This window comes from Juglans microcarpa x Juglans regia, chromosome 4S, assembly GCF_004785595.1.
Source record: "Juglans microcarpa x Juglans regia isolate MS1-56 chromosome 4S, Jm3101_v1.0, whole genome shotgun sequence".
Taxonomy (NCBI): Eukaryota; Viridiplantae; Streptophyta; class Magnoliopsida; order Fagales; family Juglandaceae; genus Juglans; species Juglans microcarpa x Juglans regia.
In genome coordinates, this window is record NC_054601.1 from 19,245,103 (window position 1) to 19,258,899 (window position 13,797).

The 13,797-nt window shown below is 32.9% G+C and overlaps 1 protein-coding gene across 1 annotated transcript; it reads right to left on the reverse strand.

Moving 5' to 3' along the window:
* Positions 1 to 313: 313 nt before the first annotated feature.
* On the reverse strand, positions 314 to 1,175 carry LOC121263842 (PR5-like receptor kinase). Its single transcript, XM_041166916.1, has one exon. The coding sequence runs from the start codon at positions 949 to 951 to the stop codon at positions 379 to 381; it is 573 nt and encodes a 190-aa protein (XP_041022850.1). The 5' UTR covers positions 952 to 1,175; the 3' UTR covers positions 314 to 378.
* Positions 1,176 to 13,797: the final 12,622 nt, after the last annotated feature.

Here is a 13,797-nt window from a genome sequence, read left to right on the forward strand (position 1 = left end):
CTACCACAGATCCAGATCAAACATGACTTGCTGTTACATATTGTAAGAGCACTTCCAATGGCTAATCTATATATATTTTTTATCTGAAAAACCAACTACATCCTAATTTTCCTATTTTAACTAACTAGTTTTTAAGAGTACCATTCATGATTCAACAACTTATCTAAATTTTTCCTATTTAGACTGATACTTATTTTTAGGGCACTACGTAGTATATATACTATGACAAGCGTAGAAAGATTATAACCTTATATTGTCAATCTTCTCTTTTTTCATGGGCTTGAAGCAAGCTTTCAGTCTTCTCTTAAAAAAGGATAGAAAGAGATAGTTCAATTTTAGAATGATAAACAATAAAAATTAAATAAGACTTGATTCATCTTATTGAATTGATGATGAAGTTTGATTTGAATTATTTCTAGCACCCTTTATCTCTCTCATTGGTGATGGTTGGAGAGGCTTGAGAGGAACTTGTAAGCATTCAACATCTACTTCAAGAATTCTGACAACTTTGTTCATTGATGGACGATCGCTAGGCTTCAATTGTATGCACCATAATGCAACTATCATCATCTTCTTACATATTTTTCTTTCATCTTCAGTAGCATCTTGTATTTCTATACTCTTTCCATCATAGAATTGATCATATATCCAAGTGGGGAAGTAAATTTGACTTAAATGTTTTGTAGATGCATTCAAGTTCTTTCTTTTGCTCACCATTTCCATCAACAATATTCCAAAGCTATAGACATCAGCTTTGAATGAAACACCTCCAATATTTTTATAAAGCATTTCAGGAGTCATATATCCAAATGTTCCTCTTGCACGAGTCAAAGGAACAATACTATCTTCCACCGAATACAATTTCGCTAAGCCAAAATCCGAAACTTTGGGTTTCAAATTCTCGTCAAGAATAATGTTGTGAGGCTTAATGTCGAAATGTAAAATTTGCATGTCACATCCTTGATATAAATACTCAATCCCGCGAGCCACTCCTAAAACAATATCATATGTTTTCTTGTAATTGAGGATATTTGCCGGATCTGATGAAAAAAATGTGTTTGTTTAGAGATCCGTTGGGCATGAACTCATATATAAGGGCACACTTTGAACCATGAACACAAAAACCAATGAGTTGTACTATATTTGCATGATGGATCCTTCCAATGGTTGCTACTTAATTGATAAAATCTTGCCCATTTGCTTTGGATTGACTTAACATCTTTTCTGCTACAAGACGTCCACTTCTAAGTGTTCCTTTAAATACTATGACATATCCTCCTTCACCCAATCTTTCTTTAAAACCTTTGATCATTTTCTTAATTTCTGAGAAAGAGTACCTTATTGGCACGAGGTTATATTGGCTTTGCAAAAATTCTTCGACAATGTCATACATGGATAAGTGCCTCCTTCGCCATTTATATATAAAAAATGCAATCACAAATGGAGCGCCTAATACACTGATTAGCATATGCAATTTTGGAAAGGAAATCACAAAAATAATTATAAGAAAGCGATCCAATTGTTGCACTACCAATTACTCCCTTTCAAAATTCTTGCGGTTTGGCACGGTGTTTATTTTTAATGTTAATTTAATAATGATTTCTAACTATTTCTTGTTTCGGAGTTTAAAGAATGATTAATTTACTAAAACAATTAAAAAAGATAAAAAGAGAGAGATAGTACAGATTCTTACCGAGCAGTAATCTAATTAATAAAGCTCCCAAAGCTGTAAATGATAAAAAAAAAAAAAGAAAAAAAAAATCTCCATTAAAAGTTAACCAATAATTGAATTAGTACCCGAATTAATGTGCAAAGATGATGATGCATAGAATGAATTCATCGTTAGTGAGATCTAAAAAAGGTATAATATTAATCAGTTTGAGATCATCCACTACAGGAAAATACGCAATTAATAGCTGAGCTTAATTGTGTCATTACCAAACAAAACCCATCCAATTGTATGTAATACATCTGATCTCTTTCTGAGATAGATAGAAAACTCACCAGAAAATTCCGAAAATCCTATGATTGGCTGTATGGATCCTGCAGGTTTGACAGAAAAGAAAGTTTCACGTCATGAGCGTCTGAATTCAATAATTAACAATCAGGCCATTATAATATTATTTGTAATCCTAATATATATCACTACAAGAATAATTATTTATGATGAAAATAAATTTATTTTAATAAAAAATAGTCATTTTCATAAAAAATAAATGAGAACAAATAAAAAATTTAATGTGATATTCATGTGTCGGGTATTCAGTAAGAATTGAATAATATTTTAATGTTAAAGACACTACAAGAAAAACGAACTTTTACGATTAATTTATTGCAATCAAAAGACTATTTATAATAAATTTTAGTTGTAAATAGTCATTTTGCTAGAATTAACTGGTCACAAATAAACAGTTTTCTTATAATGAGATAAGTTGAACGTTAATCCTTAGAATTAAGCATATGATCAATAATAGTACTACTAATCAGAATCGGGCAATAGAGGAACGTACGGATAAATTACAGTTCGTCTTTATAAACTTGTCTGTTGAACCCAAATTATGCGAGGTCGTATTGACTAAAAGGATAAATTTAAGTCTGTAGTGTACTTTCGAGTGATTCATGGACTCTCTGGCTTGGAGAAGCATCCGGGAAGTATTTGCTCACTGATGATGTCGAAGGTCCATAAATGTTAGAGATGGACGGTACTAGCACGTCCAACCGGACATCAATAAGTTTATTAATATATCTTGGATTTGTAACTAACATGATGATTACCGTTAATATATACTGGTATCTCTAATTATATATTGGTTTATAACATCAAGAGTTGTGTCTTTTGATTGCCAATATTAAATGAACAACCCAACCCAAGTGTTAGTTGTTAATTTGAAACCGCCATTTGTCCTGAAAGGTCAAAGTGTTAGGAGAAGGTAAATTTAATTATTTGTATTTATCTTAACACTCCTCTTACGTGTGGGCCAAACTATTCCTTAATAAATGGGTTGGACTAAGACGTGAAATATTTAATTAATGGGATAAAGATTAGGGTCAAGATTTGAACATAGGATCTCTACTCTGATATAATGTGAAACCAATACTTATTTCAAAATATTAAATTGATGAGAAGAGATAGATTAATTACTTGTTAAAATCTTTAGTTTGAAATTAGAGTGTAATCTTTGTATTAATTGATTAATTGTCATGAGATGATGAAAGTGGCATTAGTGATGAAGTGACTCGCAGCTGAAATATCAAATCTAGAGATTTGATCAACAATGGGTTAATAATAAACCAAAGCCAACAAAGGCTAACAATAAGCTAAAAGAGTGAGGTGAGCTTTGAATAATGAGTTGAGATGAGATGAGTTAAGGTAAAAGTTAAATAAAATATTGTTAGAATATTATTTTTTTAATATTATTACTTTTTTGAGATTTTAAAATTTTGAATTGTTTATTATATTTTGTGTGAAAATTTAAAAAATTTGTAATGATTAAATGTGTTGAAATTTACTCTGAATCCAAATGGGGCCTGAGCCAACAATGGGTTACATATGGCCTTGATCAACTATAGAACTAAAATTAAAAGACTAAAAATAGGACTGAGACTTCAAACAATACTCAAAACAAACAAGAATCTAATAAAAAAAAGCTAATAAAGATATTCCAAATACATGATTGAAAATTAAACATAGTTGAACTATGATGAAAATTTTGTGAGAGGTAAAGATGGTAGAAGAACTTTGAGTTCTTTCTTCTACAATCGTTCTTTCCTTTTAGTTATTTATTTTTTGTCAGCCAGAATTTGAGTTTCAATTATGGAGCTAAGAGTAATAAGTAGATTCAGTACTAGATAGGGTAGAACACTTTTAAAGCGGTGATAAGTTATGTTCGAATTAAATACATGGTGAGTTATATATACTCGAAAACGTAGGTGATTTTAATAATATTATTTCAAATTTCTATCTCTTGAAACGAGCGCCAAAAGAAAAAAAAACTTAACACTAAGGGCATATTTGACTATAAGAATATGAGATGAGAATTATGATAATAGTAGTGAAATAATTTGTGAAAAATAGTAAAATGGTATGAATTAAGATAGTTTTTTGGATTTTCGAAAATGAAAGAGAAAAAATTGAATAACAATATTATAAAGTTAAAAAAATTTAAATATTATTTTTGTTTTGAAATTTGAAGAAATTGTATTATTTTTTATATTTTGTTTGGAAATTTGAAAAAATTGTAATAATTAGATAATGATTAGACGAAAAAGTTGAAGATTTAAAATTAAAAAGTATTTTGTGCTGAAAAGAAAATTATAAGAAATTTTGATATGGAATGAGATAGTCTCAAGTAATTTCACTTCCCAAACATGGACTAATACAAATCAAAGAGCAAATATATATTAACAATTATTAAATAATTTTAAAGTATAGGCACACTACAACACAATTGCTTTTTATTGACGGTTGGGAAATTGTGACAGTCCTTAGACCGTCACTAAAAGGCATTTTCTGTGACAGTTTCTGGAAACCGTCACTAAAGATAGAATGAGATTTTTTTACGTTCCAACGTATGGGAAATATGGGTTCGAACGTCACATATACGTTCGAACGTTATGTCTGTTTACGTTTGAACGTAAAATGTTTTGGCGCAACCGTTCGAATGTTATTAATTTTACGTTCGAACGTAAAATGTTTGCACCAATGTTCGAACGTTAAGTAATAACATTCGAAAGTTCATTGTAAATTTAAATTAAATGACTTTAATTTAAAAATTATGTGGTTTTTATTGTGCATAATTTGTGAACAAGTCTAAAAAATTGAATTGTATATATTTATATATACACACTTTGTAATATATAAATATATATTATTGATTTATATTTATTTGAAATGCAGTAATTTAGTATTAAAGTTGAAAAATATAACATCAAAGAAGATTAAAAATTGAAATTAAAAAACGATAGAAATATTCAATAATATTTTTCGTTACAAATATTAAAAATAAAATACAAAATTTGATAGAATGTAGTAAACAACAGTCAGATGATAACGTTATCCGCAAAAGTCGAACTCCGTACCTCCTCAATCAAGGTATCAACCTTGTCGTTGAGGATAGTTACACGATGGGTGAGTTCGGCAACAGACGCCGATATAGCCTCGAGCGATCGATCGATCTTATAATCGATATGCGCAGTCAGCTGTGAGATGACCGCATCAACCCAAGCAGGCCGTACATCTCCTGCAGATGTACTCGGCTTATGCTGACTACTACTCCCGACATGACCTGGCTCAGGCTGCGTCGGAGGAACTAGATCCTCTACAGGGGGTGGCTGACGTCTCCTCGCCTGTCCAATGCTACGTCGATGCGTGGTCATGTCGAGGGGGCTCATCTAATCTTTGACCCGCTCCTCTGGCTGGGTTGGCACTCCCCGTGCAAGTAATAGTCGGCTGATTAGGACACCATATGGGAGATTATCCGTGGAGACGATGCTCGCCTCGTAACGAATCCTCTCAAAGATGGGCAGTGGCAAATCTATAGGATCTCCACGTGCCACTCGTATAAAAAATTGTGCCCGAAGCCGACTAAATGTGGTTTTATGAGCCACAGGATAGACATTTGTTGCAACAATAAGGTGCAACATGCGGAAGAAATGCAGCAGATGGTTCTGGTTGAAGGCGTTCTTCCGTTCGATCTGCATGCGGTCCCTCCCGGTGAGGATGTAGAAATCCTCGTCTCTGTCATCATCCCGAGCCTCGACGCCAGTATCCTCAGCCTCTGACTGGCCTGCATCTCTGGCTGATGCTGGCTCAAATGGGTGGCCAGTAGATGATGTAGAAGTGCCTACATCCTCACGGGGTGTCGAGTGTGCAAATGTCTCAACTCCTCGACGAATCCCGAGGTGCTCGCCGATGACATCTGCTGATACCTCAATGGAAACACCGCGTACAGTCACGGTGTGAGAGGATGCATCCTGAGGCATGTCACACATCCCCATATAGAATTCTTGAACCATTGAGGGGTATACCTTCCCCCTCAATGTGCAGATATTTCCCCAGCCTCTACTGAGGAAAACATCTCTCAGGTTCGTCTGCTGCCAACAGAGTTCGTCGAACTCATTAATTAAGACCTCTCGCTCTACCATAACAGTACGAGCTCCGATACGGGCAGTGTCCGACGTGGCTCTTTCCCTCCCTCGTTTCCTAGTATGCAGTGGAAGAGCCATATCCTGAAAATAGAAAAGGAAAAAAAAATTATTTACAATAATGTATTTTTTTGTATTAATTTTAAGCTGCTCTGCAGTAACGTTCGAAAGTTAAAGATAAAACGTTCGGACGTTTATTTATATGTTCGCACGTAAAATAATGTAAATAAATTTACGTTCGAACGTAAAACAAATACGTTCGAATGTAAAAATGTACGTTCGAACATAAGCAGTAAATAAATATTGGCTGACGTACGTTCGGACGTTAAAACAAATACATTTGAACGTATTTGTTTTACGTGTGAACGTAAATATGAACGTCCGAACGTCGAAGCATGAATAATGTAGAAAATCACTACGTTTGGATGTTAGAATTAAACGTCCGACCGTATGTGATTTACGTGCGAAAGTAAAATATTCACGTTCGAACGTATGTCGTTTAATAATATTTAAAAAGTAGTACGTCCTGACGTAGACATTAAACGTTTAGACCAAAAATTGATGAATATGACGTCTGAATGTAAGACAATTAACGTTCGAACGTGGAAGCCGTAACGGCTCTGTAATTTAAACGTCGTACGTTCGAATGTCTTGGTGAAACGTTCGAACGTTTCGACGCAGAATGGCTGAGTGGACTCAGCCATTATTGAAATCTCAAAAATCTCTCTACAAGGTTCTAAATGCCGAAATGTCACCGTGGAAATGAAGTATACACTTCAAGAAACATTTCTACGGTGACTATTCGGCCAATGACTGGCCGTGGTGGCCGGAAAATGAAGTTGAAAATCCGGTAACCACTTATTCGGTTTTAAACAAAACTCAATCCAAATCTCAATAAAATACATGTTATTTGAATAAAAGATGAATGCCTAACTTTTAGTGACGGTTGTGGCGGAGTTGACGGCAGCGGTGACGGAGACGTGGCGGCGTGCAACGGAGTAGACGATGGATACGTTTTGGAAATGTCGTTTCGACGTTCGGTTTTGGCCTTATATACACAGAACGTTTTTCAATTTAATTTCCAAAATTTTATCTATAATATATTATATTATAAATGTTTATGTTATATATTAGGATGTTATATAATATTATTGACAATTAGATTATTGGTTTTTTTGTGAGTGCTTGTTATATTTCTAAAGTTTAGCAATATGTTTATACATGTTGTTGTGATTTTATGCTTACTCTTGAAATAATTGTGATTATTGTTTGTGAATTTTGTGAACAGTTTATGAGTTTATAGTGTTTATTGATGAATTAATAAGTAACAGTTTAATATATATTATTGATTTATATATATAGTAAAGTTTATATATTATATACATTTATGTTCTAATTTAAAGTATTATGCTATCATACTATACAATGTAGTATATAGTTATAGATATATAAAATGTAGTATATATATTATAGTATAAGTTAGTATATAATAAAGAATTTAATAAGTAACAATTTAATATATATTATTGATTTATATATATGGTATAATTTATATATTATATACATTAATGTTCTCATTTAAAGTATTATGCTATCATACAATACAATATAGTATATAGTTATAGATATATAAAATGTAGTATATATATTATAGTATAAGTTAGTATATAATAAAGAATTTAATAAGTAACAATTTAATATGTATTATTGATTTATATATATGGTATAGTTTATATATTAGTTACATTTATGTTCTCATTTAAAGTATTATGCTATCATACTAATAAATGTAGTAGATAGTTATAGATATATAAAATGTAGTATATATATTATAGTATAAGTTAGTATATAATAAAGAATTTAATAAGTAACAATTTAATATATATTATTGATTTATATATATGGTATAGTTTATATATTAGTTACATTTATGTTCTCATTTAAAGTATTATGCTATCATACTATACAATGTAGTATATAGTTATAGATATATAAAATGTAATATATATATTATAGTATAAGTTAGTATATAATAAAGAATTTAATAAGTAACAATTTAATATATAGTATTGATTTATATATATGGTATAATTTATATATTATATACATTTATGTTCTCATTTAAAGTATTATGCTATCATACTATACAATGTAGTATATAGTTATAGATATATAAAATGTAGTATATATATTATATTATAAGTTAGTATAGTAGGAATCGTACGTTCGAACGTTTCAAATTAACGTTTGAACGTTAAACTAAGAGGCGGGAAATTTCCCGCTCGATTAAGGTATCTGTGTGATTATTCAGACATTCGGACGTTTATACTATACGTTCGAACGTTATTTGATGAAAATCACCAGAAAATTATGTACATCCGAACACCAAATCTGTTAACGTTCGAACGTTAGTTAAATTAGTGCTGGAAATTTCCCGCTCAAATATGGTAACACTTTGATGAAATGTACGTTCGGACGTTTAAGTTAAATGTTTGAACGTTCATCTGTAAATCTACGAACGTTCGAATGAAAAATTGTGATACATTCGAACATATATGAGGAAAGTGCGGGAACTTTCCCGCTAGATTTTATGTTATATCATAAGAAGGGTACGTTTGAACGTGTACTATAAACGTCCGAACGTTCTCGGTGGGAATAATTTTAGAATATAACGTTCGGACGTACAACTTAAACGTTCAAACGTTTAAACTAATAATTTTAGAACTTAATCAGTACGTGCACGGGAGGAAGCAGATCATTTCTTCTTTTCCCGTGCGCGCAACAGAGAGAGAGGGTCCGCAGGAGAGAGAGAGAGAGAGAGAGAGAGGGTTAGAGTGAGAGAGAGTTGAGTTAGAGAGAGAGAGAGTTGAGTTTTGGTAAGAAAAAAATTTTATTTCTTGTCTTTAATTGAATTTTATGATATTTATAGAATGTGTTTTTGTTATAGAATATTTCTAATAAGTTAGTGTTGTATTTTTTTGAAGGATTGCTTGTTTTGGGAAGTTGGAAGATTTTGATTTGTAAGAGGATATTGTGAGTGCTAGGTATATTTCTAAACTTTATCAATATGTTGTTGTGATTTTATGCTTACTCTTGAAATATTTTGATTATTGTTTGTATAGTTTGTAAATAGTTTGTGAGTTATTGTAAATATGTTGTGATATGAATTTGAAATATTGTGTTTATTATTAGAAATATATTGTCATTAGGCTTTGTTAATACATGTTTATTGCTTACTCAAGTTTAGAAATATGTTAATACATGTGGCATGTTATTTTGTGAATATATTGTGAGTTATTGTGAATATATTGTGATATGGACTTTAAATATTTAAATTATTATTTGTGAATGACGTTTGAATATGTTTACATTGTTACAAATATATTGTCCTTAAGCTTTGTTAATACATGTGGCATGTTATTTTATGCTTACAATTGAAATATTGTGATTATTATTTGTATAGTTTGTAAATAGTTTGTGAGTTATTGTGAATATGTTGTGATATGGATTTGAAAAATTGTGATAATAATATTTCAAATTAAGTAATAACAAATAAAAGTAACTCTTTAAGAATTATAATAATTAAAATTATTGTATAACCATTGAAATTTAAGTATGATAATTAAATATTTATAATAATATTTGAAATTAAGTAATAACAAATAAAAGTAACTCTTTAAGAATTATAATATTTAAAATTATATTATACTTCTTTTACAATTTAAGTATAACAATTAAAATTATATTTTAAGAATGATAATAATTAAAATTATAATATAACCTTTAAAATACTCTTCAATAAAAAAGTCTTGAACCTACTAAATAAGTAGAGTTTGAATATGTAAATATACTTATTTATTATAAACTAAAGAGAAAGAAAATAAGGATCAAATAGATTTTTATATAAAAATTATATACTTATTGTCTATATAAGTAAATAACTCACTCAATTAAGTATAACAATTAAGATTATAATTGTGGAATGCTAATAATTAAAATTATATAATAACCTTTAAAATTATATATAACAATTATAATCTCTAAATTTTAGTCTAATTGCTTGACTGTCATAGTCTCTTCAGCCTTGAGAGTTGTCAAGGTCGGACAGTTTGTGACGGTTAAGTAATTAGACTAAAATTTAAAAATTTCTTCAAGATCATTCTCCCTCGTTGTGTACAAGACACGAAACGTAGGGTCACATAATCTTCCATCCCTCTTTAGTTTAACAATATAACACTACTTGAAGGTGACATTGTTAATTTAAACAACATGGAGATATTGTTGTATGATTTTTTGCTAGATGCGTGTAACATTGCATAAACACCCTTAGACCCGTTTGGGAATCAGTGTACATTTATGTGTCCGTTGATTCCTGAATTGTCCAGTGTGGACAGTTTGAGATTATATTATCTGTATTGCACATTTTTGTTACTCGCTACTTTCCACGTTTAATATGAAGTTTCGGTGTCTTCTTCTATAGTTCTTCGGGTATACTGTTCGTAGGGTCACAATCCCAATATTTGAACATGTATACTTGGAGAATTATGGGGAGGTGCTGCCGAAATTTCTACTAACGTGGAAATTAGTATAGTGACGAGATTTGTGCAATATGGAGAATATAATCTCGAATGGGATAGGACCAACTACCTTATCAAAAAAGTAATGAGAATTGGAGTATGAGATGCATGTGAATTTTCAATGTACGTGTTATTAATATATAGATGTTTTTAGAAATGGACAAAAATTAGATGCGTCTGGACGATAGACTTGGAAAGGATTACGTACCCTATGCATGTGGAGTAAGAACTTTCATTGATTTTGCACGGGCCTCTGCTGATAGTCGTGGTTACATTAAGTGTCCATGTCGAGGGTATAAAAATTTGTGTGCAATAGGATTGGATGAAGTAGAGCGTCATATATTTGTGAACGGGTATGGATCTGGGGTATACGCGATGGGTACTGCATGGTGAGTCGTATGAAGGGTCAGCAGATGTATTGGTCGATCATCACAATTATTTGCGGCACATGGATGATGATTATGAGCATGATGAGATGGAGGAGATGTTGGGTGACATTGGAGCTGGGATGTTTATGGATGAGGTTAACGACAATGCCTCAAGTGGTGGATCAGGGACTGATTGTGAAAATTTTCCTTCACTGTGGAAAGATGCAAAGCGTGAGCTTTACCCAGGTTGTACAAAACATTCCAAAATGTCGTTTATTGTGCGGTTGCTTCACATTAAATCATTGTGTGGGATGTCGACGAAAGCAATAAACATGGTATTAGACTTATTTAACGAGGTGCTTCCCGAAGGGTCTACATTGCTCAAGAACTTTTATGAAGCGAAACAGTTGAGAAAGGGATTAGGATTTGAGTACAAGTCCATACATGCATGCAAGAATGATTGTGTATTGTTCTGGAAGGAGAACGAGGAGAAACAAGCATGTCCTGTATGTGGAGAGTCGAGGTGGAAAGGTAAGAAAAACGTGCCGGTTAAGGTGTTGCGGTATTTTCCCTTGAAACCTAGGTTGCAAAGACTATATATGTGTAAGAAAACAGCTCATGATATGAGGTGGCACGAGGAGAAAAGAGTTAAGAATGACGGGTATATGAGGCATCCAGCTGATTCACTTGCGTGACAGTCTTTCGATAATCAGTATCCAGAGTTCGGGTTAGAAGCTTGGAACGTGCGCCTGGGACTCACAACCGATGGATTCAACCCTTATGGGAATATGAGTACAAGTTATAGCACTTGGCCCGTGGTATTGATTCCGTACAATCTTCCACCATGGAGGTGCATGAAGGCGCCAAACTTTTTGTTAACTTTACTCATCCCTGGCCTAGATCACCTAGGAATGATATTGACGTATTCATGCAGCCGTTGATTGAAGAGCTAAAAGAGTTATGGGAAACAGGGGTTAGAACTTATGATGTATCTAAGTCGACATCTTTTCAGATGCATGCTGCGGTAATGTGGACCATAAATGATTTTCCGGCGTATGGGAATCTTTCCGGCTGGAGTACGAAAGGGAAGTTAGCGTGTCCGACATGTAATAAAGAAACTGCTAGTGAGTGGCTAAAATTTTCTCAGAAGTTGTGTTTCATGGGTCATCGACGTTATTTACCAGCAAATCATGCATGGAGAAGAGAATGTGCCAAGTTTGATGGGAGAGTAGAGGATAGGATTGCACCAAAAGAGTTGTCTGGTGAAGAGATAGTGGAATAGCTGCAACATGTTAGAGCGAACAATTTTGGCAAAGGTCGGGGAAAGAACAAGAGAAAATGAGCCGTACCAAAATTGAATTGGACAAAGCGTAGTATTTTTTTTGACTTGCCGTATTGGTCGTCATGCAAGTTGCGACATAGTTTGGATGTAATGCACATAGAGAAGAATATTTGTGATAATATACTGGGTACATTGATGAGTATTAACAAAAAGACGAAAGACACGATCAAGACGAGGAAAGATCTTGAGAGAATGAGAATTAAACATAATCTGCATTTGCGGGAGGAAGGCAACAGGGTGGTCATGCCGCATGCATGTTTTACGATGACGAGGGAGGAGAGGATGGATTTCTACAAATGGTTGCAAGGTGTGAAGTTGCCAGATGGTTATGCTTCAAATATTGGTAGATGCGTGAGTCCTGATGATTGGAAAATCAATGGATTGAAAAGTCATGATTGTCACATATTTTTGCAGAAGTTATTACCCGTGGGAATTCGTGGGAAGCTAACATCTAATGTACGTGTCGCCATATCTGAACTATGTATGTTTTTCAAGGATTTGTGCGCTCAGGTAGTAAATCGAGATGTGTTGTCGAAATTGGAAGAAGACATTGCTACTATACTATGTAAATTCGAGCAGATCTTTCCACCATCATTTTTTGATGTCATGGTCCATTTAGCAATACATTTACCGCGAGAGGTACTTCTGGGTGGACCGGTGCAGTTCCGTTGGATGTATCCATTTGAAAGATATTTGGGTCGATTGAAGCGCACTGTTGCGAATAAAGCCAAAGCTGAGGGTTCAATAGCAGAGGCCTATATACACGATGAATGGTTAACATTTTGCTCTCTATATCTTCGTGGTGTTGAGACACGATTTAATCGTCAAGAGCGAAATGCTGATCTTGCTACTCCGCCTCCTCTTGAGCTATCAGTGTTTTCTCAGAATGTACGACCCTTGGGTGCACAAACAGGTTACGATTTAATTGATGGAGAGTTGGGTAAAGTTCGGTGGTATGTGCTAAATAACTGCCGAGAGATTGATGATTATCTTAGGTATGTCATTTCATTTCTTTGAATAATTATAGTTTTCTTTAAATTAATTAGAATTGTTGTGCTCAAAATATACTTCTTTTGCAACATGTTATAACAGTGACCACATGGACAAACTTAGGACGGAAGGCGTAGAAAATATAGAGGCAAGACACGAGGAAGAATTTCCCGGATGATTTGAAGAACGTGTATGAACTAAAATTATATATATGTTATATTGTGAAATTTTTAACTCAGGATAATGAAAAAATAAATATATACTATTTCAATTTATAGATTTTGGAACAACGTGCTCGTGATCCCGGATCAGTTTCTTCTGAATTGTATGCATTGGCCCGTGGTCCCTCAAATAGAGCACTTCGATATACTGCATG

Bases quoted from the DNA above. Each gene is read 5' to 3' on its own strand.
- LOC121263842 (XM_041166916.1), bottom strand. From the start codon at position 951: ATGCAAATTTTACATTTCGACATTAAGCCTCACAACATTATTCTTGAC.